Genomic DNA, 26,204 nt, shown 5'->3' on the forward strand with positions numbered 1-26,204 from the left:
GAGAGTGGAAGATGCCGCTATGTCTCACCATCATCGATTTCAAGAAGGCCTGCAACTCAGTTGAGACAAAGCGGTCGTGGAGGTGTTGGACAACTACTGCGTTCCTACTCTTTGAGAGCTGTACAGTAACTTCACAACCAGAATTTTGCCATCCTACCAGAATACCACCATCGATGACTAAAAAAGCAGGGATGTTACGCGTTGATAGAACTTCTTGCTCTAGCTAGCCCTAGCTTTTTAATCCTACTTTTTCGTATCAAACTTTAATGTGGATGGGCTAAACATTTTTGACAGAACATTTTTGACTTAACCTCCTTCTTGCATCTAACCGATGTGGCAAGGCTGCTGTAGGTTCTCGTGGGATTTGTGGTGTGGTAAGGGGGCTTCGAATGAAGCACAGAACACACACACTAAACAATGGAGGTATGTCGTTGATTAACATGTTGCACATTTTTTCATTTAAAGTAAAATCCGAAAAAAACGCTACCAAATTATTCTCAATTCAGTGGATAGTAAATTATATTTTATGCTTCATTCTCAAACATATGCTGTTAAATATTGCAATAACTATGAATTTTGTTCGCTTGGCAAATCATAATGATTAATGATTACATCCTGACCAAAGATGTTGAGAAGCACGGGAACGTAAAACACATAGAAAAACATAGCGAGAACTGTTTGACAGTCAGCAGTGCGAGCCTCTCTTTTTACATAATTTGAAATCCTCGACTTTTTTGTAAGTGATTCCCAGATTCGGAACAACGACGTGAGTATCGCCTTTTTTAGAAAAGTCTATAAGTTTTTTTAATAGGTCCTACATCAGAATAGAATGATGAAGAATTCAGCATGCACACCAGTTCAAAGACATGGATCCTTCTCTGTTCTCACGCGACAATAGGACAGCAGTGAAGCAGCAATGAACGTACAGATTTACGAAAACGTATCGGGATTAGGGGACCATGAAAGCCATTATCGGGTGAACGTGTGATTAATGCGTTTGATTGAATAAGCGGTTGGTAAGTGCTGGAGAGTTGAACAAGCTGTTTTTGACAGGAATTTAATGAAAAACGATAAGGAAAAAATAAGTAATAAATAGAATAACTAAGAAGAACGCTGTACAATAATACTACATAAGTTAGGTTAAGTTACAGAAAAAACTTTCCTAAATTAGTTGGCTTTCTATCAATGTTCACTGGGTCCAAAGCTTTTTACATTCCAGCAAGCACTGCAACTTCTTGTGGATAATATCCTATATTATCTTGTTATCATTTGTTATTATTATCTATATCTGTTTGTTATTATTATCTATATTATTTGTTATTATTATCTCATATTATTTTATCACATTATCTTCTTTTATTATTGTCCCAATGTTTAACAACAGTTTCTTCGCTGTATATGTCTCATAGAACTGCCCAATCAATAGTATAATGTCCCAAAATCAATCACTAGCACTAACACGTTGGATTTTGCCCCAATTCTAGCTTTCCTGGCATCAAATCGAAGTTTTTTCTTTTTTCTGAAATAGAAGCGAACGTCAGCCATGCAGGAGGACTACTACAATCAAGGCAACACGGCTAATAACCTTCATCCTCAACACAGGAGCGTGTTGAGATGAAGGTTGCCTGCTGTTATCACCACTGTGCGTTGACCTAAAAATGGCGAATCTTTACGATCCGATCCAAACACCCTTAGTGTTGTACTACGCTAAAAAACACGCATCGCCGAAGTAGGTGTTCGCTTTTTCTCTTTTTTCGTTCTTTTAATTTAAATAAATTTTTAGTTCTAAAACTACATGAAGATCTATTTCATTGCTGTAGAACTCGAAAGCGGTTGTTTAAGGATTTAAGGATTAAGGATCTTTGTAATTCAAGTTGTTTAAGGATGATAATCACGCTCATGCTGCTGGTGTTTTCGACAGTTTCCGCATGCGATTTGAAAACCAAAGTCATCTCTGAAACTCATCATCCGATGTGGGCCCAGTTCACTTTTCACAATGAAACGACTAGCCCAGTGTAAGTGAGAGTTTAGTTTCTACAATTTTTTTTGTTCTTTAACCTTTTCTGAGAAATACTTAATCTTCCGGATGAAAAAGAGCAAATACCGCAAAGAGAAATAGGAAAGCTTTTTTTCAATATAAAGGCTACAAGATAAAGTGTGTGGCATTAATCGTTCTGCTTGGGATGCGCGATCGCGTTCACTTCAATTCAAAATTGTTTGAGGTTTGCGAAAACATGTCCTGCAAACACTGACCTGCGGGGATTAACCTTTCTATCAAATCAATGTATTTACCCTCCCAGATAAGTCTGGTACAAATTTATCGATCCCGGAGAGATACAAGTTGCTTGATTATCGCTAGGTTTTGAACCATCGATTGATCGTGCAGACACAGCGGTAACTCTTACCGACTGCGCTACATCCGCCCATTTTTAAATACTTTTATTAGACACATTCCATCTAATGTTTGTTAAATGAGTGATTTGATTTTTAAATCGCACCGTGATTTTGAGTGAAGCGGTTCTGCCATCAGACCCTCCTAAATAAGTTTTTAGATACCCTTTCGATGAGTGCTTATGAAGGATGTTTACTACATAGTGCCCATGTCCGAATGTCCTTGAATCTCGCCATGTGGAATACGCAGCAAAAGATCAGCGCCATTCCTGGCTACGCCAGAAACTAATCGATAAAGAGTTTACTACGTAGTTCCCTATTCAGTGATTAAAAAAATTGAATATTGGCATTGGTCAGGATGAAATCGATCTCCAGATTTAAGCTCAAATATGTGTGTTTGCTTTATTTTTCTATATTAGAAGTATGTAGTAAAATTAGAGCCTGTAAACCTTGATAATAACAAAAAAATTTCACCCATCCCGATAAGGTAACTTCGCAATGCGCCCTATCGATAATCCCTGTACCCATCCTAGAAGTTGCTGCTCATTTTTTCAGCTACACTTTCACAAGAGAAGGCCAGAACTACACGCTTCACATCACAGGATTATTCTGCAACTTGAAGCCTACCGTTTTGAAAGCGTATAAAGAAGCTCCAGGCCCCGGTGTCAAACCGGTCGGGCAGACATCCGCGTTTATAGAAGGAATGGGAATGCTCGATTACTTGGTGAGTTCAGAACAAATTTTTTTTTAACAATTCCTATCAGCGCTTTTTATGCAATAAACAGATTGTGACAACAGAACACATAGAAGTGTCAGAAATATTCAGAATTGTGAAGAATCATTTCGGACTTTTGAAAGAGATTTGGAAATTCCGGGGAAAACAACCGCTTTGCATGACTGATCCTGACTTGATCGGCGGTATGATAATATCGCATAAAACGATTGTCCGCATCCTTGCCGATGTGAGTCGTTCTCGAGCATGATTCTGCCCAACTTTGTCGATCTTCAGGAAGCGTTGCACGTGGTCAATCCATTCGTCGCAATCTCTTCTGCTGCACAACCTGACATCTCGCCTGATTGTTCCTTTTCCAGAAAGCTTTATTTTCCAACTTGAACCCTGAGACTTCTCGGCACACGTTGCTATCTCCTCATAATGTGAAAAAAGACGTGGAGACGATTCTCTGTGGCTACATTCGACGGCAATGCAAGACGTTAATGCTTTCTGCGTGTCATTCACCGGTACATCACATTCCATTCAGCGTAAAGAACTTCATTGGGCATATTCTAGTCAAAAAAAGCCATGCGCCATCTGAACAGCCTTCTTTCTGTGCAGTCGATCTTCGCCATCACCGAAGACGGCGCTTTCCAGGTCTCAGATCGGCAATCATGATAGAAAATAATGAAGGTTGCAGCTTGCTTTGTTGGCTACACGAGCTGAACCAACACTTGTTCAAGGAGTTAGATGTGGAACAGGTCCAAGTACATAGTTGTATATCCCGTTGTTCCCTAGCATACAGCTCAGTTAACAAAACTTACCCACGAGTTCGATCGCTTTCCCATCTACTGTGATGCCTTCCAAAGATTTCTTCGGGATCCATGTCTGCTTAAATTTATCAGGCGTTACCCATAGGCTGCAGCTAACTTCGATACAAGGTTGTCGACGTGTTGAAAGTTCGTACTGCTCTCCGCGAATTTAACAACATTGTTGACGTACTCAAAAAAGGTCAAGCGCATTTTGATTTTCCTAAGACGTGCTAGGTAGGGCACTAGTCGACTGTACCTCGTATGATGTAATCAATGACAAAACTGAAGATGAAATCTTGTCCCACAGTCCCCTGTCCTGCTCCAGTTATTACCTCGAACATTGCTGTACATCTGCTTAATGTTTAAACTGCAGCAATTGCAGAACGGTGACACATGCCGAACTTACTTGGTACGTGGCTTTGAATCGCGTTGAGAAGAAAATGAGGAGATTCAAAAAAAGTTGGTGAAGTTAACTGGATTTGTACTTTGTCCCGCCACATTTCCACCATACCTCTTGTACAACGAACACCTTAATAACGACAATCATTTACGGGTAGAACGAATGGAGGTTTTTTCATCACTTTTCGCTTTTTCCTGATTTTTCATGAGCCAATGTGATCTTTTCCAAGATCTTGCAGTTTATGTTGTGATATTCATCGGCAGTTCTTTGGGTTCGGTGACGGATAACTTCTTGTGTAGGGGATTAACATTAAACCTATTATCTTCGTCATCACACGAATCTCAGACGGAAAAGGAGATCTCAAGAATTCCACGCCAGTCCCATCTTTTCCGCCAGACTTCGACTCAGTCTGCGGCTCTACGCTGACCGCGGTTTATGTCGATTTCAGGTACTTGTAGCACATGTCGCTTCAGCAAAGCGCTAAGGTGTTCTTCCTCCAAATGTGAAATTTTTAATTTAATTTTTAATTTTAATTTTTAATGGTGACTTGATTGGCAGTGTTGAGAACAGCACTCCTTCTTCCACGTCCCACCACGCTATGCCCTCCAACGCCCTCTCAATCTCCTCGCTCTCCACCCCCAGACATCTTCGCGATCATAATTCGGCTGAGGACGCAACTTTTTCCTTGAAGACCAATTCTGACAAGATATTAGTTCTCACTTTTCAACCAATAAGTAGTTTTGCAATCAGTCCAGAACCAGTTTCTGATTTTGACTAAACCAAAGGTTAACGAGTGTTCATTTATGTACTTATTATTCAAAATTTTAGGTCTACTGGAACTTTCCGCCACGCATGGGAATGAGAGCCGGAGTTTCATGTGGATTTGGTGATTGCGGGTCGAGAGGATAAACAGATTTCCACTTCACAGTTGTATAAAAATATATCTACTTCTACATCATTCCAATAAATCATTGCATTCTTTAAGATTTGTACATCAAACAGAATCTTCGAATCTGCGAGTAAGATCTAATATCCTATATATGAGATGTAACAAATGCATTCCTGACAATAAATTCCATCATTTACTAGTAGTCCCGCAGTGGACTGAACTGTGTGCTTTTTAAGGAGACTCCTTCCAACTTTGAATATTAACTCCCTTGAAAAGTTAGCAACTATGCACTTCTACACTACTGCACTACAGCACAGCAGGCTTACTCGAGATCAGATGTGTTTAAAGGCATCACCCCACGAATCTTACGTGGTGCGGATTTCAGGTGGAGTATATTCAGGATTTCAGGGGACGTAGATTATTTAGAGGGGATGATTCCGTCTATTTCTCCCTGTATCAGTGGAAACCGACATCCCCGGAACGCTGTTTCTTACGACGTCCTCAACTGCAGCGCGCCACCCTTGCGCCGCCCCCCGCCTGCGATTCGTCCGGATGGTTTTCGACGAATTGCAAGCGGGGCGGGGTTGGGCGGAGCGCAAACGTTGCGCATTGCAACATAAGCCGTCATATGAAACAGCATACCGGGGTAGTCCGTTTCCACAGATACAGGTCGTCTTTAATCTGCTCTGAATCACATCAAACTTATCACATCCGACTACATATACGAAACTTACGAATAAATATTGTGAATAATAAACACAACTACAAAGAAAGATCAGTGTTGAAGGAATGAAATTGTCATTACCTGTAAGACACGCTTCCTGAAACCAATAAGAGAAAAACAGTCGACATTTGATCGACATTTGAAACTTAGGTAGTTTTAGTGCTGGCTTAGCGGTGCTTACTAGGCACCTCGCCATGGACTAATTTTCCGCACTCGTCTGGAACTGGAAGAATGTTTCACATCTCGTCGTTCACGGTCCCCCTTCCATACTTGGAATTTACACTGAACAATGGTTGCTGAGCGAAATTGTTCGTGATTATACAGAGATACACGTTGCAGATACTCTTTATTCGACGTGGCCCTTGTTTTTCAAATATTTTCCTGCTCCTTTTTTCCGTAGCTCTGCTCCCCTGGAAGGAGCGTATTACGCAAATTGGAGACAAGCAAAATCGATTGGCATTCACCTACACATTAGCATTGTTTCGTGAGATTTACTGGAGTACTACTGCATGTTTTGCTTCACACTTATTAATTTTGAGGCTGGGAGGATTTTCAAATCTTTAATTTGTCCATACTTTCCGTTTAACGAGAATGTAGCCAAAAATATGATCCTAGATGACTACACATTGTAAGGTCAAGACCATCTGAAGCAAGTGCGCGGCTTCTCTTGTGGCGCTTCGGTGGGCATAGCGTCTTGGAGTGTGGTGAAACCCTTGTTGGCACCACCCATCGCTGCAGTCCGCGATGGTCCCAACTCGGTTCGAACTGCTGCCTCCAGCGCGCCGTTTGGATCGCGTACGCAAATGCACCGCAACTACACTCGTGATTCAGGTCATGTCAAAACTATATAGTACACTATACATTCACTACTATAAACTGTATAGTACACTAAATAGTAGTGTCAAAACGAAGCACGATACAGCTGCGCAAGAAGTTGCGCTCGAAGCGGTGCGGTGGAGCGCCGGGGTTAGGATCGAGTGAGAACCCTGCCATCACCGTTCACTGCTGTAGTTCCAACCACCTACGCAACTGCAGCGTGCTTCATGTCGTTTTGACCCGACTATATTTATTCTGCTAAAGGCCAGAACATATAGACTTAACTAAAAATCAAGAAATAAGAGGGAAAATGCGGATTTTGAACTCGAAGTTTTGTCAATACTGCCATAATTTTATGCGAAGTCGATCTACTAGGTTGATTTATCAGCAACGTGAGGTTGGTCAGTTTACCAGACGAATGAGCACATGTGCGAGTCACGGAACGAAAAAGTGTAACGTGGATCGACTCACTCGCTGCACAGATGTAAAAAGTAACTTCTCAGACGAATCCCTATCTATAAATCGCCCTTTTGCCGCACTCTTTTTTTTTATTTGTACAGGTGTAAGGAGTTGCTTCGTTGGGTGAACTGATACATTAGTCTCCTTATTTATCTCTAAGGATAGGCATTCAACCACTCAATTACATTGATATTTAAGGACAAAATTATAAATTTAACAGGTGGACTGATTTCGTGAAGATGTCCATCACGATATTAAGGAGGTAGGATTTTTGGCAGTTATTCGATCAAAATTTTCATGTTGATTCCATGTGATTTATATTAGGATCAAAACGACATGAAACACGGTGCAATTGCGTGCGCGGCTTCTCTCGAGGAGGTAGCCGTTGAGAGCGTGCTGGAACACTCGCTGGGACCATCCATCGCTGCAGTTTCCGCTGATCCGACCTCGGTTTCAACTGCTGCCTCCACCGCGCCGTTTCGAGCGCGTACGCAAATTCGCCGTGCCTCATGTCGTTTTGACTCGACTATAACGGACAATTAGGAAGCTACCTTAACTTCTATCAAAAAGTAAAAATGCTATTCAAGGACAGATAACCATGAAAATCAATTATGAGCAAAAAATTGTCATCCATTACAAGCTAACGTCGAAATTTTTATTACATTTCATTTCCCCCTTCTACTGGGTTGGTAGCGGCCTAAATTTGACTCAGTCTTACAGAGTGCGCAGAAGAGTACACGTCAGTGTGAAGTGTGAGGAGCCCAACCTCGCCGTTTCACCTTCGAACAGCATTTCAGAAGCATTTTGGTCTCAATTTTGTCGCATAGAAGCTCCGTCCAGCAACTTTCGGATCGTGAAAAAACTGTCAAATTTTTTGCCCTGTGCAAATGATGACCGGAGTATCGTTTACTCAAATTTAGTTTAGGTAAGGGAAATAAGAACTAGAAATGGGCACAAAACAATGCATATTCATGAAATCCACGGTTATGTTGCTATAGAACAACAAGCTTTTTTTCGCTAAGAAAACTAGTCATTTGTATTTATCCAACACCAAGGGCTGGTAGAGAAGGAACGGTTAAAACAAAATCTGCTTCTATTAGTAGATGGATAGAACGTAGGCTACAGTTTGGTGAAGCCGCTCTTCTCATAAACCTCTGTCTTTTTCTGGATGACGACGTCCGCCACTGAGTCCAAATAGTCTGGCCGTTGATCCAGACAGTCCATTTCGTAGTGAAACACGCTACACTCCTCTTGTTTCGAAGAAGGTAAAGACATGTAACAAAAAGGATGGAAGGAAAAACTAACAAACTGTCCGTAAACTATAGTTACATATCTTAATTACCGGAGTAGAGTATTAGAGCCTCCTCCATCGTTGCAAACACTTGCCTACAACTTCTCTGAACCTTGTATGGTTACAATCTAATTATATAACGTGGACTAAGTATCATGTATCAAATCAGTGTTTTTATCTTCCCAGACAGTTCTCTCACGAATTTGTCGACCCCGGAGGATGAAGAGCTTGGTTGACACTGGGGCGGTTTCAAACTACCGATCGTTCCCACCCGAACCTCTTACCGACTGCGCTACACCTTCACCACCACAGCCCCATATCGTGATGTATGACTTTTCATCTTAAGCTGACTACATCTCGATGAAGAAGAGAAGTTAGATCCCGTTCGTGTGAGGACAAAAGCTTTTCCGGTAACTGCTGGATTGTGAGGAAAACGAGTTACTAATTCTGAAAATGAAGTATTTCTCTTTCAACTCTAGAGACTAAAATATATGAAAAGCACTAAACCCCACAGAAATAACGTTAGTTGTTTTTTTCTTCACTTCACCTTATGGATTTCACAACGAAATAAAGGATAAAGGATCAAGTGTCTAGCGTTAATCAATCCGCTTGGGATGCGCCACCACGTTCGCTTCAATTCAGAATGGTTGGAGGTTTACGGACATGTAACTGGCCCATACATTGACTTGCGGCGGCTCTTGCGGGGGTGTCAAATCAGTGTTTTTATTCTCCCAGACAAGTCTGGTACCAATTTATCGACCACGAAGGGGTGAAAGGCTTGGTTGACACTAGGGCGGTTCGAACCTCCGATCGATTGTACAGGCAGCGGAACCTCTAACCGCTACACTAAACCCGCCCCATTAACGAAATACCAAAATATAATATCAAAGAAATTTCCAGATTTTAAAATAAGCTCGTTCTAGGTACGGTATCCATAAGATGCTCAACCCATCTGAACTAAGATAATAAACCCAGACAGACATAAACTAAAAGACATAAACTGTCCGGCGAACACTGATATGGTTTGGATCTTTCATCGAAAAGCTATCCCGAAATCCGTGCCTTACAGGATGGGTCGCGGCCTTGTACCAAAACGTTGTAGGCGATAAAAATGACGTGATTTTATGTACATGCCGATCTCGTGGTTTGGTTGTACGGACTATGGGTTAAACGACTCGGTTTATATCCTGCGCAGCGGCATGAAAAACTATTTAAAAGCAGCGGCGCATTCAGGCGCATCTTCAGACTTTTTTTCTTCCGCGATACTTCTAATCCTCTGCACAGTTCCGCATTTCTCCGAGCGCATACCTCGGTTTAGATCTTCCTTATCCAATATTTATCTCACTTAGTGTAAGGAAAAATTTGTGATTGCTTATTAAAAAACCAGAAAATGAAAAAAGAAAGAAATCAAAAGATTGTTTTGAGCGTTGGATTGGGCTAAATAATATCAAAATCATGAAACAGGTGTAGGAGAAAAATATAAAAAAGTCGATTTATTTGGTCATTTGGAATCAGAAGATTTTATTCAGATGTTTTTTTTGGTTCTAGTTAATCAATTAATTAACGACTAATTAAGGACAATAATCCCGAAATAAAAATTTTTCGAATAGAAATCTCCATTTACACATTAAGCTTTCAAATACTGTTTTTGAACTTATATTTCACGAGATGAGAATGAGATGATTTTGAGAAACGCATTATAAACTCCTTCCTGCTTTCTGCCTAGAGAGAAGTGTATGGATTAGCCGAGTTTTCTTCTAATGCTCACCCCAGAACTGTTACCAAATGTACTGGGTGAAGAATAAAGTAAATAGAGTGTCTGGCGGTAATCAATCCGCTTAGGATCCACCGATTCACCTCAATTCAAAATCGTTTGAAGTTTACGAACGTGTAACTGCCCTCTACAATGACTTGCGGGGACTAGCCGATGTGTCAAGTCAGTGTTTTTACCCTTTTACCTTTACCCCCCTACCCAGTCTGGTACCAATTCACCGACCCGTAGGGGTGAACGGCTTAGATGGTACCAGGAAGACTCGAACCTCCGATCGATTGTGCAACTACATCAGAACCTCTTACCAACTGCGCTACACCGCCCCTTCAACTGCAAACAATCTGCGAAAATCAGAATCATTTATTTTCCCCTGAATCATTTATTTCCCTTTCGAATTTGTAGGGATATGGTGATTCACCGGCCCCTAGTTGGTGAGATTGGTCCTTGGACAAGGCAAGAAATGAAGTTCCTCCAAAACCTCGTTGACAAAAAAGAAAAGATAAATTTTATTCAAAATTTTTGCTCGGCCATAAGAGACGGCAATTTGTTACTCAGACAGACAGACAACAGACATGAGCAGACGGCTCATGTCTGTTGTCTCATGTCAAAAAAAAACTGTGAATTAACACCTCAACACTACCAGTTTTTAATTTTAACGGATACGTTCTTAGTGCGGTTGATGATTCAAAGCCAAACCAAAAGAAAAACCAGAAACGTTTTCATCCTTCCGGGATTTCAATGAATTGGTACCAGACTTGTCTGGGAGGACAAAACACCGAGCGGATGCATCAATCGGTCTGGATCATATGACTGTGTAGAATATAATAGTAATCTAACAGTAGTCAAATCAGCATAAAAACGAAAACAAATCCCATCACGTAGAGAAAGAAATGCTTATTCTTTCAAATAACACGTTACATAACGCTAAAGGTTTTTTCTGGGAAAAATTTTAAATTCAAAAGAAAACGTCATTATAGCGCATTCGGTAAGCCGTTGCGCTAACTTTGCAGGTGCAACTTTGCAACCTTGAAGGTTCGAATCCGCTCTAATGCCAACCAAGACTCTCATCCGTCTGATAAATTGGTGCCAGACTTGTCTGGAGATAAAAACATTGACTTGATACATCGGTTAGCCTACTCAAATCATTGCATACGTCAGATGCGCGTAAATCTCGAAGGACTCTGAATTGACGTGAACGTAGTGGTGCATCCCAAGCGGATTGAATAACGTCAGGGACTTTATCCTTTTTCCTTTATCTTAGAAATAATTAATAACAGATACATAATTATAGCTTCGATTTTCAACAAACAGCTATGTGGTGGCCTATTTCGTGGCCAGATTTAGCAAATGATGGCGACAAAGGTTGACGAATGCGATAACGTCAAAACGGGAGCTGTTATTTATTTATTTATTTATTTGGAAACACATACAGGTGTGCCATAAAACAAAAAAAAACAGGATGGAAGAGAACTCAATGGAATTCCGCCTGTGTTTTACACAACAACGTTAGCGCTTCAGCGCATAATATGTGCTGTGTTGGCAGGTCACTCTCCTGCCACAAAAGCATCGATGCCAATCCTGGGTGCACAGCTCAAAAAAGTCAACAAAAAAAAACCCTATCTATGATTATTTGGGATTTTTTCGTGCAAATACAGCTACATAAACTAGCTACGTCAACATCCTATGTATGTACTGTTTTTTTGAACGTGTTGTTGTTGAATTCCCGTACAGTACATGTCCGATGTTTACACGAATCAAAATTGAAAGGCAGTATCCATACGCGTTTCCGCTGACAGCAGCGCACCAACACGGCTCCGCCCACCACCACCAAACACGGCGAATTGTGGAAATTCATAACCGTCCGAGCAGAATATTACTGTATTTTCCATTTCCTATTTCTAATTTCTGTAATTGTTAACCACCATCCTCTGATTCAAATCTGCTATAGTGATTTCTAAAGTCCAAAAAGTTAGAGTAATAAACTAATTTCATCTAAAAACCTCGAAGGCACGCTGATTAAAAAAAAAACTTCACAAACTACATAATTACTTCTGTAACACTAATTGTTTCAAATGTTTTAAAATCTACAAACGTTTCCAAGGTCAACTACAGTACTAAGCACTTAGTCTAAGGTTGTCTTTGTCTTTCTCTTTTTTCTTTGGGTTTTTTTTCTGTCTAATCTAAGTTTTTTTTCCGTGAATGCTTTGTTATTTGTCAAATGGATTGATAGATAGAGCGAATTCTAATTAAGGAATATCGGTGAGTCTGGAAAACGGTTCTCGGTTACCTCAAATTCTTTTTCATAGGTTAGAAACCATGGTTATTACTTCTTTCTGTTTTCCATAATAATTAGTGGAACTCATTTCTGATTCAAATTTGTAGTACCACCTTCTAAAGCAAGTTATGCGTGCTAAATTTCTCTGCTGAAGGTTGTAAGTTGTATTTTCGTTAGTTCGATGTTTATTCTTGGAAATTTGTCCAAAATAACGTTTATTTCAAACGATTTCATTACACTACGCAATACCAGACCTCCTTTATCGATACAATCGATTTCGGCCGCATTTCTATCCGTTCGCGCATGGGGTTCGCAGTGCTGATACCAACCCACAACACCCACAATTCGGTCCCGTACTACTTTCCGACACTGCACCACTTTATCCATAAAGTTTTCCAATTTCTCGAATCGATAAAAACTGTGGAATTCCCCTAATTCGTAACTCGTAAGCTCTTTAGATTTCCACAATGTGAAAATGATCAGCTGGACTCACACCACATTCCTCTCTTATCGGTACATTTCGTGCAAATAAACTCGTGCTGTCCAACGTTATCTCACGTTATCTGTTCGTGGAAGATGTTGCTACTGTAGGATTACTGGAATTATTTAGCGGAATTCGTTCCACCGATGACCTTTGCTCTCCAGTCTTTCACGCAAATCAGCTTGTTTTCCGTACCCGTATTGATGGATGAGTCCGTGCGGTTCCCTGAATCCCACTAAAGCGCTCCTAATTCCGTAGAGCGATGCGACCTGCCCGGTGGTGTTCGGAATGAGAGCCATCTAAGCACTTATGTATCCTGGAAATTTTCTGATGAATTGGGATATGGGAACTTTTTATTATTTGTTCGGAATATCTATTTTGAACTGCTTTCGTTATCATTCTGCTTTTGTTCATCTAGTCCAGTTCATATAATTTTGTTTTACATTTTTTGAACCTATATTTTTTCCAATCATCCCTAACTCATTTTGTCATGGTTATACTATTTCCTGGAAGCTTTCGAATCTAAGCTGAGAATTCATCTCATACTCTTTAGAGCAATTCCGGCACGTATTTCTAGTTAATTGGTCATCCGGAATTCCTGGAGCCTTACAGTATTTCTAACTTTCAACATTTGAATAAAATATCCAAAAAAAGCAATGTTTTCCCGATTTGTGCCCGTTGAGCGATGGTTACAGTTAACCCTAGTAGTGAATTTTCCGACGATAATCTCAATTATGTAGACTTGGTAAATAACTTTGTGGGTAAATCAATAAAAAATTGTAAATAAATAACGGTAAATTTGTGGTAAATAAATAACTTTGTGGTTCTCATCTCGTATGAATTTGATCGCCTTATTTTTCCCCAATTGTAATTGATCAATCTGATCTGCTCCGGATTCCTTTACGCAGAACATACCCTCGTCCTTATCACGTCCAGGAGAACGAATCAATTACTATGAGAACCATATTTCACTGATCTCTGACGGAGAACCGTTTTATCTCTTTCTCTCTCCTACTTTAACGCCAATCAAAACGGTTCTGAACCTTTTGCGGATCGTTTTATTTCGAAACTTGCTTTAAAAGGTTGAACCGAGTCATCGTTCTTCCATAGTTCATCGACTTTTTTTATCGTTAACGTGCGATCCGGTTTCGCACGTCAATGACAGAAAACAATCACCGCTATCGCTTCTGTCCACACTGTGTGTCTCAGTTTAATCACCACTCTGACTCTGCTCACGTTTGCTTCGTAGTTTTTACTTGTTCTCACAACTGTAAAATAGATAACTGCTCTATTCATGACGTATTGTTCGCCCGTTCACCCTCCGTTCAAACCCTGCGCGCTCATAGCTCCAAAAAGCGTTGCTTGCCGTCATTTCGATATGAGTTTATTTAAGGTGGAGTCTGACAACCCCTATCAGCTGAATCGCTGTTAGATTGTGTGTTTGTGTGTAAGTTACAAAATACACAACAACTCGTAAAAAAAATGTCCGCCGATGCTCAGCCAAACCCGAAACAACGTGCTAATGTCGCTTACCCGCCGGAGCCGCCGATCGGTCTGCCGACGCACGGCAAGGCCACCGTCGGAGCCCTGGTGAGCGTCGTCGTCGGCCAAGTGCTCAGCCAGTTGCTCTGACATAAGCGCTTCATTCAGTGCGTGGTGTGTGGAGATCGAGCCTGCTCTCATCTCTACTACGGTGTCGCAGCGTGTCATGGATGCAAATGCTTCTTCTGGAGAACCGTCAAAAGCGGTCTCACCTATTCGTGCCGTTTCGAGGGACGATGCTCCATCTCAACAGGTTAGCCGGTTCCAAGTGTTTTTCTACTATTTTTCTTGGCCCCTACCATACTGTTCTTTGGGAGAATCGAAGCGAAAAAGTAATGAACTCAAACGTTTCTCGCAACACCTATTACTAACGACTTTTTTTTGATTTTTAAGATTTTAAATAAGTAGTAGTGATGTTTATTCATGTTGACGAGAACACCTCTGCTTTGGTATACTGTATATCAGAGCAAAGTTAGTGTAAAACGAACACGAAACAAATTATTTTCCCGAAGTACAAATAACATACCGTATCTCACAAAAAATATTTTGCCTCATGTCTTTTCTCAAGGAAAATTCACATGGGTTTTCTTATAAGAACTAGCGACAATAGAAGGATTAAGAAGTTTCTTTTCTGTACCTTAATATATTTTACATTTACTTGTACAGACGGAAAAAAGGAAATTCACATATTTCTGCTTAAAATACGGTCCCACTCTTATTTTTTGTACCATAAACTCCATAAACCTGCGATCCAGGCAGGAACTATCATTTTTATCTGTCAAATTTCGATTTGATTCCCAAGCATTTTCAATGGGAACTGAAAGTGATCGGTCATAAATGTGAGGCGCAATTGAGGAAAATCATTTTAGTCTCACGCTTTTTCTTTTTTTATTCATACTTAGATACTGTTAATAGAACATGTTTTCCTTCATCGTCATGTAAAAATAAACCCATTTCACCCGTTGTTCCCTCGTTATTTGTTTTTACACTTCATATGTTCCGTATTTGAACGTTGTTACACTTCACACAGTGTAGCAAATGTAATGTTTTAGTGTTCCAGTCTGGAAACCTGTTCACCTCACAACGACTGGTTACAAAAAAAAATTGGAAATTGGTGGAGCAATCCGTCATTTTTGAGCAGTTCTTACATGATCATGTGTGAATCCTGTTGGTGTTACCCTTTCGTTCCATCATTACGAACCAGAAATTTATTAATGATGAGATTTTGGGAGAATTAAAAGTTTGTTTGCATAATTCAGCCATTACAATTAGGACAATGCAGTGAAAATGCTGAAACAGGCTGCCAGGGTGGCCAGATAGTAGATTCATAGATGTTCATCCTAATAAATTAAGAATACTTTATTCTTTTCAAATAACGAAAATATCAAGTGGAAATATTGAGAGATTGATGGATTTGTTGCCGATGCACTCAAATTCCCTTGTGAGTTAAGAACTCGTATACGGGATGGGAGACACGGAGAAGGGGGATTCCGTCCTTTCTTCCTAATTGCTGTAAAAACGGCCCGGAAGATACGGCTTCATTCGTTTTGGCGCACCATTTTGTACAAGAGGTTCGATTGGAGCGCGCCGGTCTTGTGCGGCGCCGCATCTTCCGGGCCGTTTTTTGGGAACTAGAAGAAATGGACAATCACCTCCCCCCCCTAGTCTCCAATCCCGAATACTCAACTCAAATCAGAGATTCGTGGGGTGATGCCTTTAAGAACGATTAAACAGAGGGATCACCTAGTAGGAATACATTTAGTAGGAATACATTTTAAAAAATGTCGCAGGGACTAATGAGGAAGAAAAACGGTTTAAAAGTTCTAAATTCAAATAAATACACTTCAAATAAGAAATTTTTAAAAATTTGAAATTATAAAAACAATTTAAAAGTCAAATTTTTAAAATTAAAAAGTAAAAAAATAAATTTACATTTTCAAATGACGATCTTTTTCATTTTTTCTAATGACGATCACTATTAGGTTCTTGATTATTGTATTAATAGTTGCTTATTGAGTTATTTGGTATTTATTTTATTGTCATTATTAATTTTATTTATTATTTATTTATTTGATTTCTTTGCATAATATACAGCTTGCAACCTAATGATTTTAGTTTACAGCTGGCCGAAATGCTTGTCGATACTGTCGCTTCAATCGTTGCCTGAAATCTGGAATGAAACTTGAAGGTGTGTCTCCTTTGGGAGATTTTTTGAAAATTTATTCTAGGATTTTCGCTGAGTACACCAAACAACAAAGAATTTGGTACCTAGCTATTCAATACGATCATTAAACGAATCGGAAGAGTATTTTTATCCGTTTCACTTTCATTTACGCAACGCATTTACGGAACTTCCGACGTCGATGCTACAATTACGATCGTATGACCTTTGCGCGTCGGGGGTTACGGTGGATTAACGACACGCCGTCCGCGTGGTAGAATTGAAAATATTATTCCGGCCGCATCAATGATAAAATTCCCGGCGGCCACAATTTCAGCAATACCAAAGATCAATAACAGTTCGATTTTTTTTGTGCAGAAAAATAATCTTTTTTGTGCAAAAGAAAATCGATAAAACAAAATCGCGTATTTCTTTACAAAAATTAAGGAAGTAATAGATGTACCGTAAAAGGGAGGTACAATCTAAAGCATTTACAATAAAATATTCTTGCAGCTGTTCGAATGGATAAAAAGAACGAGAAGGTCCTGAAAAGAAAACGTAGTGAAGCGGATAGTGATGATTTTGATGAGAATCAGGAAAATATCGAAACGGTAAGCATTTTTACTCTTTCTATAATAGTTTATACATTTTTGAAATGAAAAAATGACGTTAAAAGCATTATGTGAGGTCCTCTCGTTTTCCATAAGAATGATCTAAAACTTCACAAAAAAACATCTAAGAAAATTACTTTATTCTTGTTCTGGAAATCATAGACGGTGTAGGGGGTTGGTCCTGGGTTTTTTTTCGCTCCTTTCCATGGATGCATTTTTCGAAATATGCAAATAAATAAATGCGATTAGCGCCATGGTTGACAACAGACCGTATACCCAATCCGAATAAATTTACCATATCATTAAAATTGAGCGCTTGTTTACTTCCTTATTTACCCAGAAATAAAGTAAACACCCGTTTAATTAGGAGTTTAACACAACATAGATGAAGTGAAACTTTGAAGAACGAAAATTTTATTAGAATCCTAGAACGAGAACAACTTAGGTGAGAAAAAATGAAAAAAAGAACATTTCAAGGGTTTCATTTGCTTATATTTCGCATATCTATACATCGCCTTTGTAATTTGTCAACAATAGTAGGATTGCCTTGAAAACTAAAATATAGGCAGAGGTTGACGGATGAATAAACAAGGAAATAAATAAGGAATAAACAAGGAAGCGTCTGAGCTAGAAATGTTTTCGCGCCCTCTTCTTATCGTTTCTCAGTCTTTTCAACGCCTCGCATTTATTGCAGTCCAAGCTTCATTTCTTTCCGGCATTTTCCACTCGTATGTAAGTAAAACTTATTTCCTTGTTGTCGCTTCTATCCAAGACGTCGCTAGGCTATAAACATTCTTAGTAAACAAACAAGAAATAGCGGACAGCACAGAAATCAATAATGTTATACTGTTCCAACAAGAATTGCACTCAGAAAGAGTGAAGAACTGATTTTCACTTCTCCTACAGCAGTCTAAAATTTGGATCTGAAGCAGACGATTCTACGCATTTTTTTTTGTACACATGGTGTAAGGTCGGTAACATAGTCGCTTACTTACTTAATTTTAATTAATTAATTAATTAATCACTGCGTTCGAAGGGTTCCAACACGTCATGGCCAAAGAAACTGTGTTACTGAACAAATATGTGGTAGTCAAAATTCTATAAATTGAGCAATTCCCAAATAAATATGAACAGAAATATAAAAATAAATGAAACATAGAATGAATGAATGAGACGGAAAATAAACAAGACAAAAACAAATACAACACAGAAATAAACATTATTGCCTTAATGTAATTTTGAAATTTTGAAAGTCAAAGTTTTTTAAAACATTCGCTTCATACGAAACGTTTTTTTAACGTTACTTTTTGAGTATGTCAATAAATTGATAAGTTAAAAGTTAAACATCAGATATTTACGTACTTTTACAAATATTTCTTTGACGTCTAAGGAAATCCACGTCCTGATATTTATTTTCACAAATCCACCACGTGAATTTCCCTAGACGTCAAAAAAATATTTGTGAAAATAAATATCTGATATTTTTGTGAGATATTTAAATGTCTCATCGGCAATTGGCACGTCGGCTAGCCACCGCAAGTCATTGTAAAGGGTAAAAAAACTTTTATAAATGATCTGAATTGATGTGAACGTGAGGCATCCGTTATTTATTTATTTTGCCACAAATTTATCCTTTTCCTTTTTAAATTGTTTTTTTAGGAAATCCAGCGTGGCGGACTTGCTCTTTTTTTTAGCCTGCCATCAAACAACAACGTATGGATCATCGTTTGTTAACATCATCACTGATGCTTATCGACAAAACAGCAAGTGACGGAAACGGTAAAATGTCGATGAGCCGTAGTTACGTCTCACTGCCGATGGTGATGGATGAGCCTGACATACTCGATGGTGACCGTACAGAGGTATAACAATGCATAAAAGTATACAAAGTACTAATTCCGGCTCTGAAAAGGTCCCATCTAGATTGGTAGAGAATTTTTATTAGTAAGAGAGCCGAAAAAAAAAAGCAAATATACCTTTACATACCTAACTTTTATAAGTAAGTACCTCACGGAATCTTAAATATTTCCCCTCATCACTTTCAAGGATGGGATTTCTCCCAGGAATAGATAAGGATAAGGGTGTAGTTCACTACATACTATGGGCAGTACCACGCTATATTGCGCGAAGCAAACCAGAAAAAACGTAAAGAGAATACTCACCGCTTGCACCATGCCCTCTACGATACAACATGTTACGCGATAGAGTGCGACCAACCCGACCGACTACTTCTTAATATAACAAATCGTAATATATAATAAATAATAATAACAAGTAATAATAATGTATAGGAGAAGCTGGTCCACCTAAAAATCGCAGACGCATCGCCAATCCCTATCGCTCCATCACCCGTAATAAGTTGCATCGTTAGGGCAGGGGTGCAATCAGCAGTGTTCCACAAGACTTTTCCTGAATTAATACAGGAAATTGAGTGAGATCGCAGTCGTATTTATACCCAGAAATGTGTTTTGGGTCTCCCATGAATCGACCGTTGGAAGTTGTTGTTTCAGAAGTCGATGAACTCCAGAAAGTCGTAAATAAAATTAATGCTTAAGGATGGAAATGTACAGGAAGCATGTAAAATTATAGTTCGAAACGACCTCTTTAATGTTTCAGTCTTTAAAAGACTTGTTTACTTGTTTGTTTACAGATGAGCTTTCGAGCATGCACACATGCGGATGAAGTCGCTTGTGCCGAAAGCGAACGACGTCTACTCACATGGGCAATCGACTGGACAAGGCAGGTGGCGGACATGGAAGACGCCATCAGCAACACTGATAAGGTGTGTTACTGGAATCCTGAAGAGCACGATATTGAGTTCTCCCAAGTTTCACACTCCAGCCTCCATAATATCTATTGAATCTCTTGAAATATTTCATTTTTTTTCACGTAAACCAAAGGGAGACCAAAAAAGTCGGAAAAAAATATTTTAGTCAAGATTTTCATTTTCGAGTTTTCATTTTCATTTTTTCAGATTTTTTTCTGCAGATTGTCAAGAAGTAGAACAAAATTTTCGAGAATTTATTACTTAAACAATTTTACAATATTAAAATTAGACCTTTCACGTTTCTTCTCGGAGTTCCTGGATTAGTGACCATTTGCAACCCTCAGGTTTATATTTTGATTTTCCCACATTTTAGTATCATTGGTTCAGTTAGTTTTTCTTAAAAATTAGTTTATCAGTCTACTTTTCCTTTGACTGGTAAAGAAGAAGTTTTTTCATCGAACCCCCCTTGTTGTTTCTTCTTCCAAAGTAACAATTCTTATTTTCTCTTGGCTTTGCTTTCTTCCGAGCCGAAGGTGGCAACCCAGACCTACAGTAGTATGATGAGCGGGTTCGTCGCTATCAGTTCATCCAGGCGACTGACACAGCAAGTAACACCTGCTCCGGAGACGTGCACTTAACTCCATGTATTCCTCTTGTATTTATTCTTGTTTCCTGCGCGAAAATATATGGGACCCATTAGGTTCGCAGTATTTCACACAGGAAACACTACTTATTACAGATCGCATTGTTGCGAGCGTGCTGCGTACCGTTGACTCTTCTGGAGCTCGGTGCGCGGTCTTGTGCAGTTGCTACGCTGAGCACGCCAAGGTGTGCAGCACTGCACGTCCTACCCCTGCCCAACAACACGTACCTACGCGCCGATGCGCAGCTGCCACGGAATTGGTACCGCTACGTCTCATTCGACTATTTTCGACAGTAATTCATTTTTCTGCTCATTTCAGCTTCTTAACTGCAAACACAATTCGTGGATTGCTCCAGTGGACAACACGTCATCTGAAGCAACTGCAGCTGTCACCGAAAGAGCTGGTACTTCTGAAAGCACTGCTAGTGATGAACATAGGTGAGCAACATTCAACTCCTTCACTTTTCAGGTATAAAGACGGAGTGAAAAAAATGTTTTAAAAAATGATTTTGATGATTCACGGGCAACAGTCGGCAGTGAATCATGAAATATCATCGGATAAACATCAGATTACGGCGTTGTTTATTGTGGGACACAATGGTGCACCCGTTACTACATTACCTCCAGTATTCGGTTTTTTTTTGGCGATTCAGAAGAGGTGTTTGCGGGAATTTTCAATCTCCCTAGCAGTGACTAGAGTTCGGGATGCACGTAGAGGAAAGTTACTATGAGGCGCTAGTCTATCCGACTAAGCAACTTTTTACACCATTGAGTACCAAACTACAGTGGGAGCAATCGCTGTGAATTTGATTCCTTCCGCTTATCTCATTATATAGGCGGGTGTAAAGAGGTGTTTCGTCAAGTGAATTGATACCTCTGGTCATTCTCATTCTCAATTTCTGGGTCCACAAAGTCCTGTTCTATTTGCAAATTTGGGTCCGTGACAGCATTCTCTGCTCAGGACAATTAAAGAATCCCCATAATCACTGTCCTGAACTTTTTTGATCGTGGTGAGGCGTACATGTCTTGCAAGGCTTAAAAGGCTGAAAAAAAGTGGGAAAACTAGTCGTTTAAAAATTCCTGTAGAGAAAACGGCTTCGTCAACTAAAAAAATCTGTCTCATCACTGTTTACGACCTTTGCGCCTTATCTGAAAAGAATTGTCCGCACAAAGAACTATATTAAATTGTCGGTTAAGCTAAATTTTTACATAAATATTAGTTCTAGTGGGGCCATTATGTTTCCCAATAGTTATTTCTCATGTGGTCATTTTCGTTAGTACGACAAATGTTACCGCAAAAAATACATGCACATTTTCCTTATTCTCGTATCATATTTACCTTATTTTTTTCATTGTCTACAGTTACTAAGTTGACATGAGCTCGCCCCACTCCTTAACTTCAATTCACAGCCTCTTCAATGTCAGTATCCAGCATCGACAGACTAACGATGTCGGTGAAGGAGAGAAACATCAAACTGAAATTCCGTGCGCCAATTCGAAATCACCAACCGTATGATGCGCCTAGAAATCACCTAAACAAAATCGCATAAAAACCATTGGTTCTTTTTATGGCGCAATAAACTTCGTACGGCAATCGTTGCACACAAAAAAAGTGGAAGTTGTCAAACATTTTATGACATTCCTCCGTGTTTATCGTTCCACCGCAAAATCTGGCAAGTTTTTGGAGTACCGCGGGAAAAAAAAACTTATATGGAGTCTTAAAAGGGCAGTTGTAAAAGTTCTAGAAATATCTCGGAGTCTCTTTCTTTCTTTGACTCGCATAAAACGTTGCAGTCACACGATGTACGGTTTTCAAATTTTGCAGAAATTACAACTAACTACTAGTAATTCATCTGATTACCCTCCGGAGGCGATTATTTTTCCGTAAAGTTTCTACCATAAACAATAATATCCCGTGAAGTTCTAAAAGAACGACACTTTGGAATTGCAGGTGAAAATAGCAACACGGTAGCCGGTAGGTAAAAAATCCTTTTCCTCCGCAGAATCACCGCTCTGTCGTACGTAGAAGGCGCCAGAATCCTACAAAAATTCGCAGCTTACGTGCTGCGTTCCTTTGTCGTGTGTCTGTCTTAAACAGATAGACTGGTCCTTCTCTTAACCTCGATCTCTTGATCGTAAATTGTAATCCACACCGAATAATTATGTACAATAACGTAAACCCTGATTTTGAACGACTCCTCTTCCTGCCGTAACCGTTTACGCTATATTACAAAGAAAATCAGAGGTTCCTAAATGGAAAATAATGTACCCGCAATGTCAAGGGTGATTTTTCTGTCTACCGCAATCCCCATCGGTTCCCTACGGTAATCGTGTCACTTCCGTTCTGTGGATTTAGATCAGAGGGATTTTTTCTTCCAGATGCGCCTGGATTATCCAGCAGTGCTGAGTCGGCTGTGAGTGCATTGCGCGACCGCGTGCACTCTGCTCTATACCAACACTGTGCGGACGTCTGCGAACCAACGAAAGCAGCTGGTCGTCTCGCGAAGATCCTATTGCTGCTACCGCAGCTTTATGTACGTTTAGAAATATTCCGAAAACTTAATTGCTTGAGGCAAATAATTAGCATCATATAATTAGTAATGGTATTAAAATTATATTATATAATTAGTATTAATATTATATAATTAAAGTTGGGTCAAAACGACATGAACCACAAGAAATTGCGTAAGCGGCTGCGGCTGCGAAGGAGTGCGGTGGGGACAGCGGTTGGAATCAATGTGGGACCATGGCGAACTGCAGGGATGGGTGGCGGTAACGAGGATCCTTACACGATCCCAACCGCTACGCTCTACCGCGCCGCTTTGAGCGCAGCCGCTTAACCAATTCAGCATACATCGTTCAGCAATGTTACAAAGTTCTTCTTTACGGAATTATCGGAAAAGTATTCGCAGTTTGCGGCAAATTCCAACGAAATACGACTAAATTACCACTGTATAGTTAATAATATCCAACAATTATTTCTTTCTTATTATTATTTTTATTCTTTCTTACAATTATTTTCTTCTTAATGATAGGAGAATTCCTCCTCTGTAATCAATGCAAGTATCGTTTTAATTTTTTTTAAAGCGCTGTTTTACATCCTAGACAAGTCGGTTTCCTCTTTAATGACTCTTTCGCTATTATTCTAGGACAACAAATCTTTACCGGGGAGGTGGAAACGAATATATCGATCGATTTTTTTTTCTCGAATTTAAAATGAATACTTCTTTACAGATGCTATCTACGGAGGTGGTGGAACATCAAAAGATGCGTCATACATTTGCTCTTCCGTACGAACTGAATCCGCTTCTCGTGCAGTTGTTCGGAGACATCTTCGAAGAAGGAAAAACTGAAGATTCGTACCTTATGTAAGCTCTTATCTTCCTTTATACAGCGTGATATACGATCTCGGATAGGGGCGCCGGGAAGAGAGTTTGTGTCAACCAGAAGAGACAGGACGCGTTGCGGCAGACGCGTAGCGATCACGCTGTTGAACACATGCGACATCAATTAATGTGTTCAGATCCATGAGTTTGCTCAAGTTCTCATAAAATTCTCTCTCAACCCTTTCTTTTTCAGCCATTCCGCCTCATGCAGCCCGTCCAGTGTCGTTAGCAGCTGACTAGAAGAGCATGAAGGTTCTACGCTAACCTTCGCTCCTTATCCAGAAGACCGGTCGGTCACAAATCAGCGCTATGTGGTCAGTTCGTTCGGTCCTTCGGCGCTCCCTTCCATAAATCAATCAAAATATCAATAGTTGCCGGAAAACATTTTTTTTTCAGACCGACCCTGCACACCACTCCGGCTACTCCAGTAGCAATAGTTCCTCTCCAACATCCGATGGAACGATCACATTCGTGCAGTCGCCTGAACATTTTTATGTGAAGGCTTGGTTTAACGTCGGCCAGTCATGGTATTAGCGCTACCGTACAACTCAAATTACCTTCTTATCTGGCTTGTACATTTGCATTTATGCAATATTCGTTGCACTTCCTCCATTTTTTTTTTGTTGGAAAAAAATTCAAACCTATTACAACATTCATCGAGAGCTAGTGATGTAGTAAATAGAATAGAAGTAGACTCTATCGAAGTGAACGTTGTAAACTTTCTTCTTCTCCAAAATAAACTCTGGATTCATGGAACGTACGTGAGGCATCTTGCACTTATCGTACATAGTTTACCTCAGAGACTCGTACTCGTTCAGCTCACTTACGTAGATGTTTAGTACTGATTAAACCTATTCCATTCGATATATCCACTTTTGATAATCTAAATTAAATTTTGTGTTATTTCTGTACACAGAGTGTATTTCCATAGTAAGTAGAATGATCAAATCATTAACTTCATGGATTCTTTAACTTTTCATTAACTCAAACATTTTCATTAATTCTTCTCTGATTCACTTCTGAGATAACGTCTATCGTACCTGATTTTGTCATTTCTGCTACCAATTCTCGAATTCATAGCCATATATTCTATAAATTGTAAATTGGGACCGTAGTGCACTTAAATGATATTAGTGAATGAAGTAATGTTGATCGCAATGTACACATGCCTATTAAAATATGCATTTTCGGTACTAAAAAAAATAAAATTTCAACAAGAGGATTTTGTAACTGTTTCCTGCTTCCGTCATGGAACAGCGTAGGTTTTGTGTACGACTTTTTCCTGAGCGAAACCAGGATTGTTATCGATCTTTATTCCGGCTAACGTTTCGGCATGGAAAATCAAAGGCATCTCCGTGTAAATTTACCCCTTAAAACGCCTCGTCATCCCGCAAGATATGACTTAAGGCATCGCTCCACGAATCTGGAGTGGTACGGATTTCCGGTGGAGAGTTTCTATACGGGGTCGTAGATTATGGAGAGGAGGGTGATTCCGTCCATTTCTTCCTAATTGCCGTAAAAAACGGCCCGGAAGATGCAGCGCGTTCAAAAGGCTGGCGCGCTCCAATCGAACTCGTTAAAAGAAAGTAGCGCGTCGGGACGCTCAAAGCCGCATCTTCCGGGCCGTTTTTTACGGCAATTGGGAAGAAATAGACGGAATCACCCCTCTCTCCATAATCTGCGACACCGTATAGGTGTAACCCACCTGAGACCCGCATCACCCCATATTCGTGGGGTGATACTTTAATACTTACTCAAATTACTGCAAAATCCCAGAGAAGCAGACTAAAAAGGTTTTATTGTTTGTTTGCTCCTGCCTATTCCGTTATTGCATTCAGTATAAGCAAGGATACTACGTACAGGAAGCAACCAAACTTGTATACGCGACCCTAATTTAGTGGACGTGCCACCCGACGTGCGGTTAATCTTCACAAGTTCGTTACGGATATTGGTCTGGTGCTGGGTGACACATGTCCCCAACGTTGTTTTATTTTTCAAAAAGTGCTAATGTGTCGAAATAAGGAATAAAAAGGGATAAAGTGCACGGTTGTTGATCAACCGTACGTGGATTAT

The 26,204-nt window shown here is 39.8% G+C and overlaps 2 protein-coding genes across 5 annotated transcripts; both read left to right on the top strand.

The window, feature by feature from the left end:
• Positions 1–1,658: 1,658 nt before the first annotated feature.
• Positions 1,659–5,224, top strand: RB195_000731 (uncharacterized protein; the record flags this gene model as incomplete). 2 transcript variants are annotated; one of them, XM_064197223.1, is made up of 4 exons in its annotated part: positions 1,659–1,729; positions 1,884–2,015; positions 2,947–3,115; positions 5,144–5,224. In XM_064197223.1, 4 exons carry the CDS (start codon positions 1,659–1,661, stop codon positions 5,222–5,224), a joined length of 453 nt encoding a protein of 150 aa, XP_064053103.1. The 2 variants fall into 2 exon arrangements, with proteins under 2 accessions (XP_064053103.1, XP_064053104.1); XM_064197222.1 differs by lacking the exon at positions 1,659–1,729 and having other exon boundaries at positions 1,885–2,015.
• Positions 5,225–14,503: 9,279 nt separating this feature from the next.
• RB195_000732 (uncharacterized protein) lies at positions 14,504–24,665 on the top strand (the record flags this gene model as incomplete). 3 transcript variants are annotated; one of them, XM_064197225.1, is made up of 13 exons in its annotated part: positions 14,504–14,611; positions 14,672–14,816; positions 16,686–16,751; positions 17,238–17,335; positions 19,030–19,197; positions 19,986–20,117; positions 20,842–21,005; positions 21,065–21,183; positions 23,125–23,279; positions 23,980–24,113; positions 24,325–24,350; positions 24,414–24,445; positions 24,528–24,665. In XM_064197225.1, the coding sequence occupies 13 exons, from the start codon at positions 14,504–14,506 to the stop codon at positions 24,663–24,665; spliced, it is 1,485 nt and encodes a 494-aa protein (XP_064053105.1). The 3 variants fall into 3 exon arrangements, with proteins under 3 accessions (XP_064053105.1, XP_064053106.1, XP_064053107.1); XM_064197224.1 differs by having other exon boundaries at positions 14,514–14,611; positions 16,679–16,751; XM_064197226.1 differs by having other exon boundaries at positions 14,544–14,611; positions 16,679–16,751.
• Between the last annotated feature and the right edge of the window lie 1,539 nt (positions 24,666–26,204).

Source organism: Necator americanus, chromosome IV (assembly GCF_031761385.1).
Source record: "Necator americanus strain Aroian chromosome IV, whole genome shotgun sequence".
In the NCBI taxonomy this organism is placed as follows: domain Eukaryota; kingdom Metazoa; phylum Nematoda; class Chromadorea; order Rhabditida; family Ancylostomatidae; genus Necator; species Necator americanus.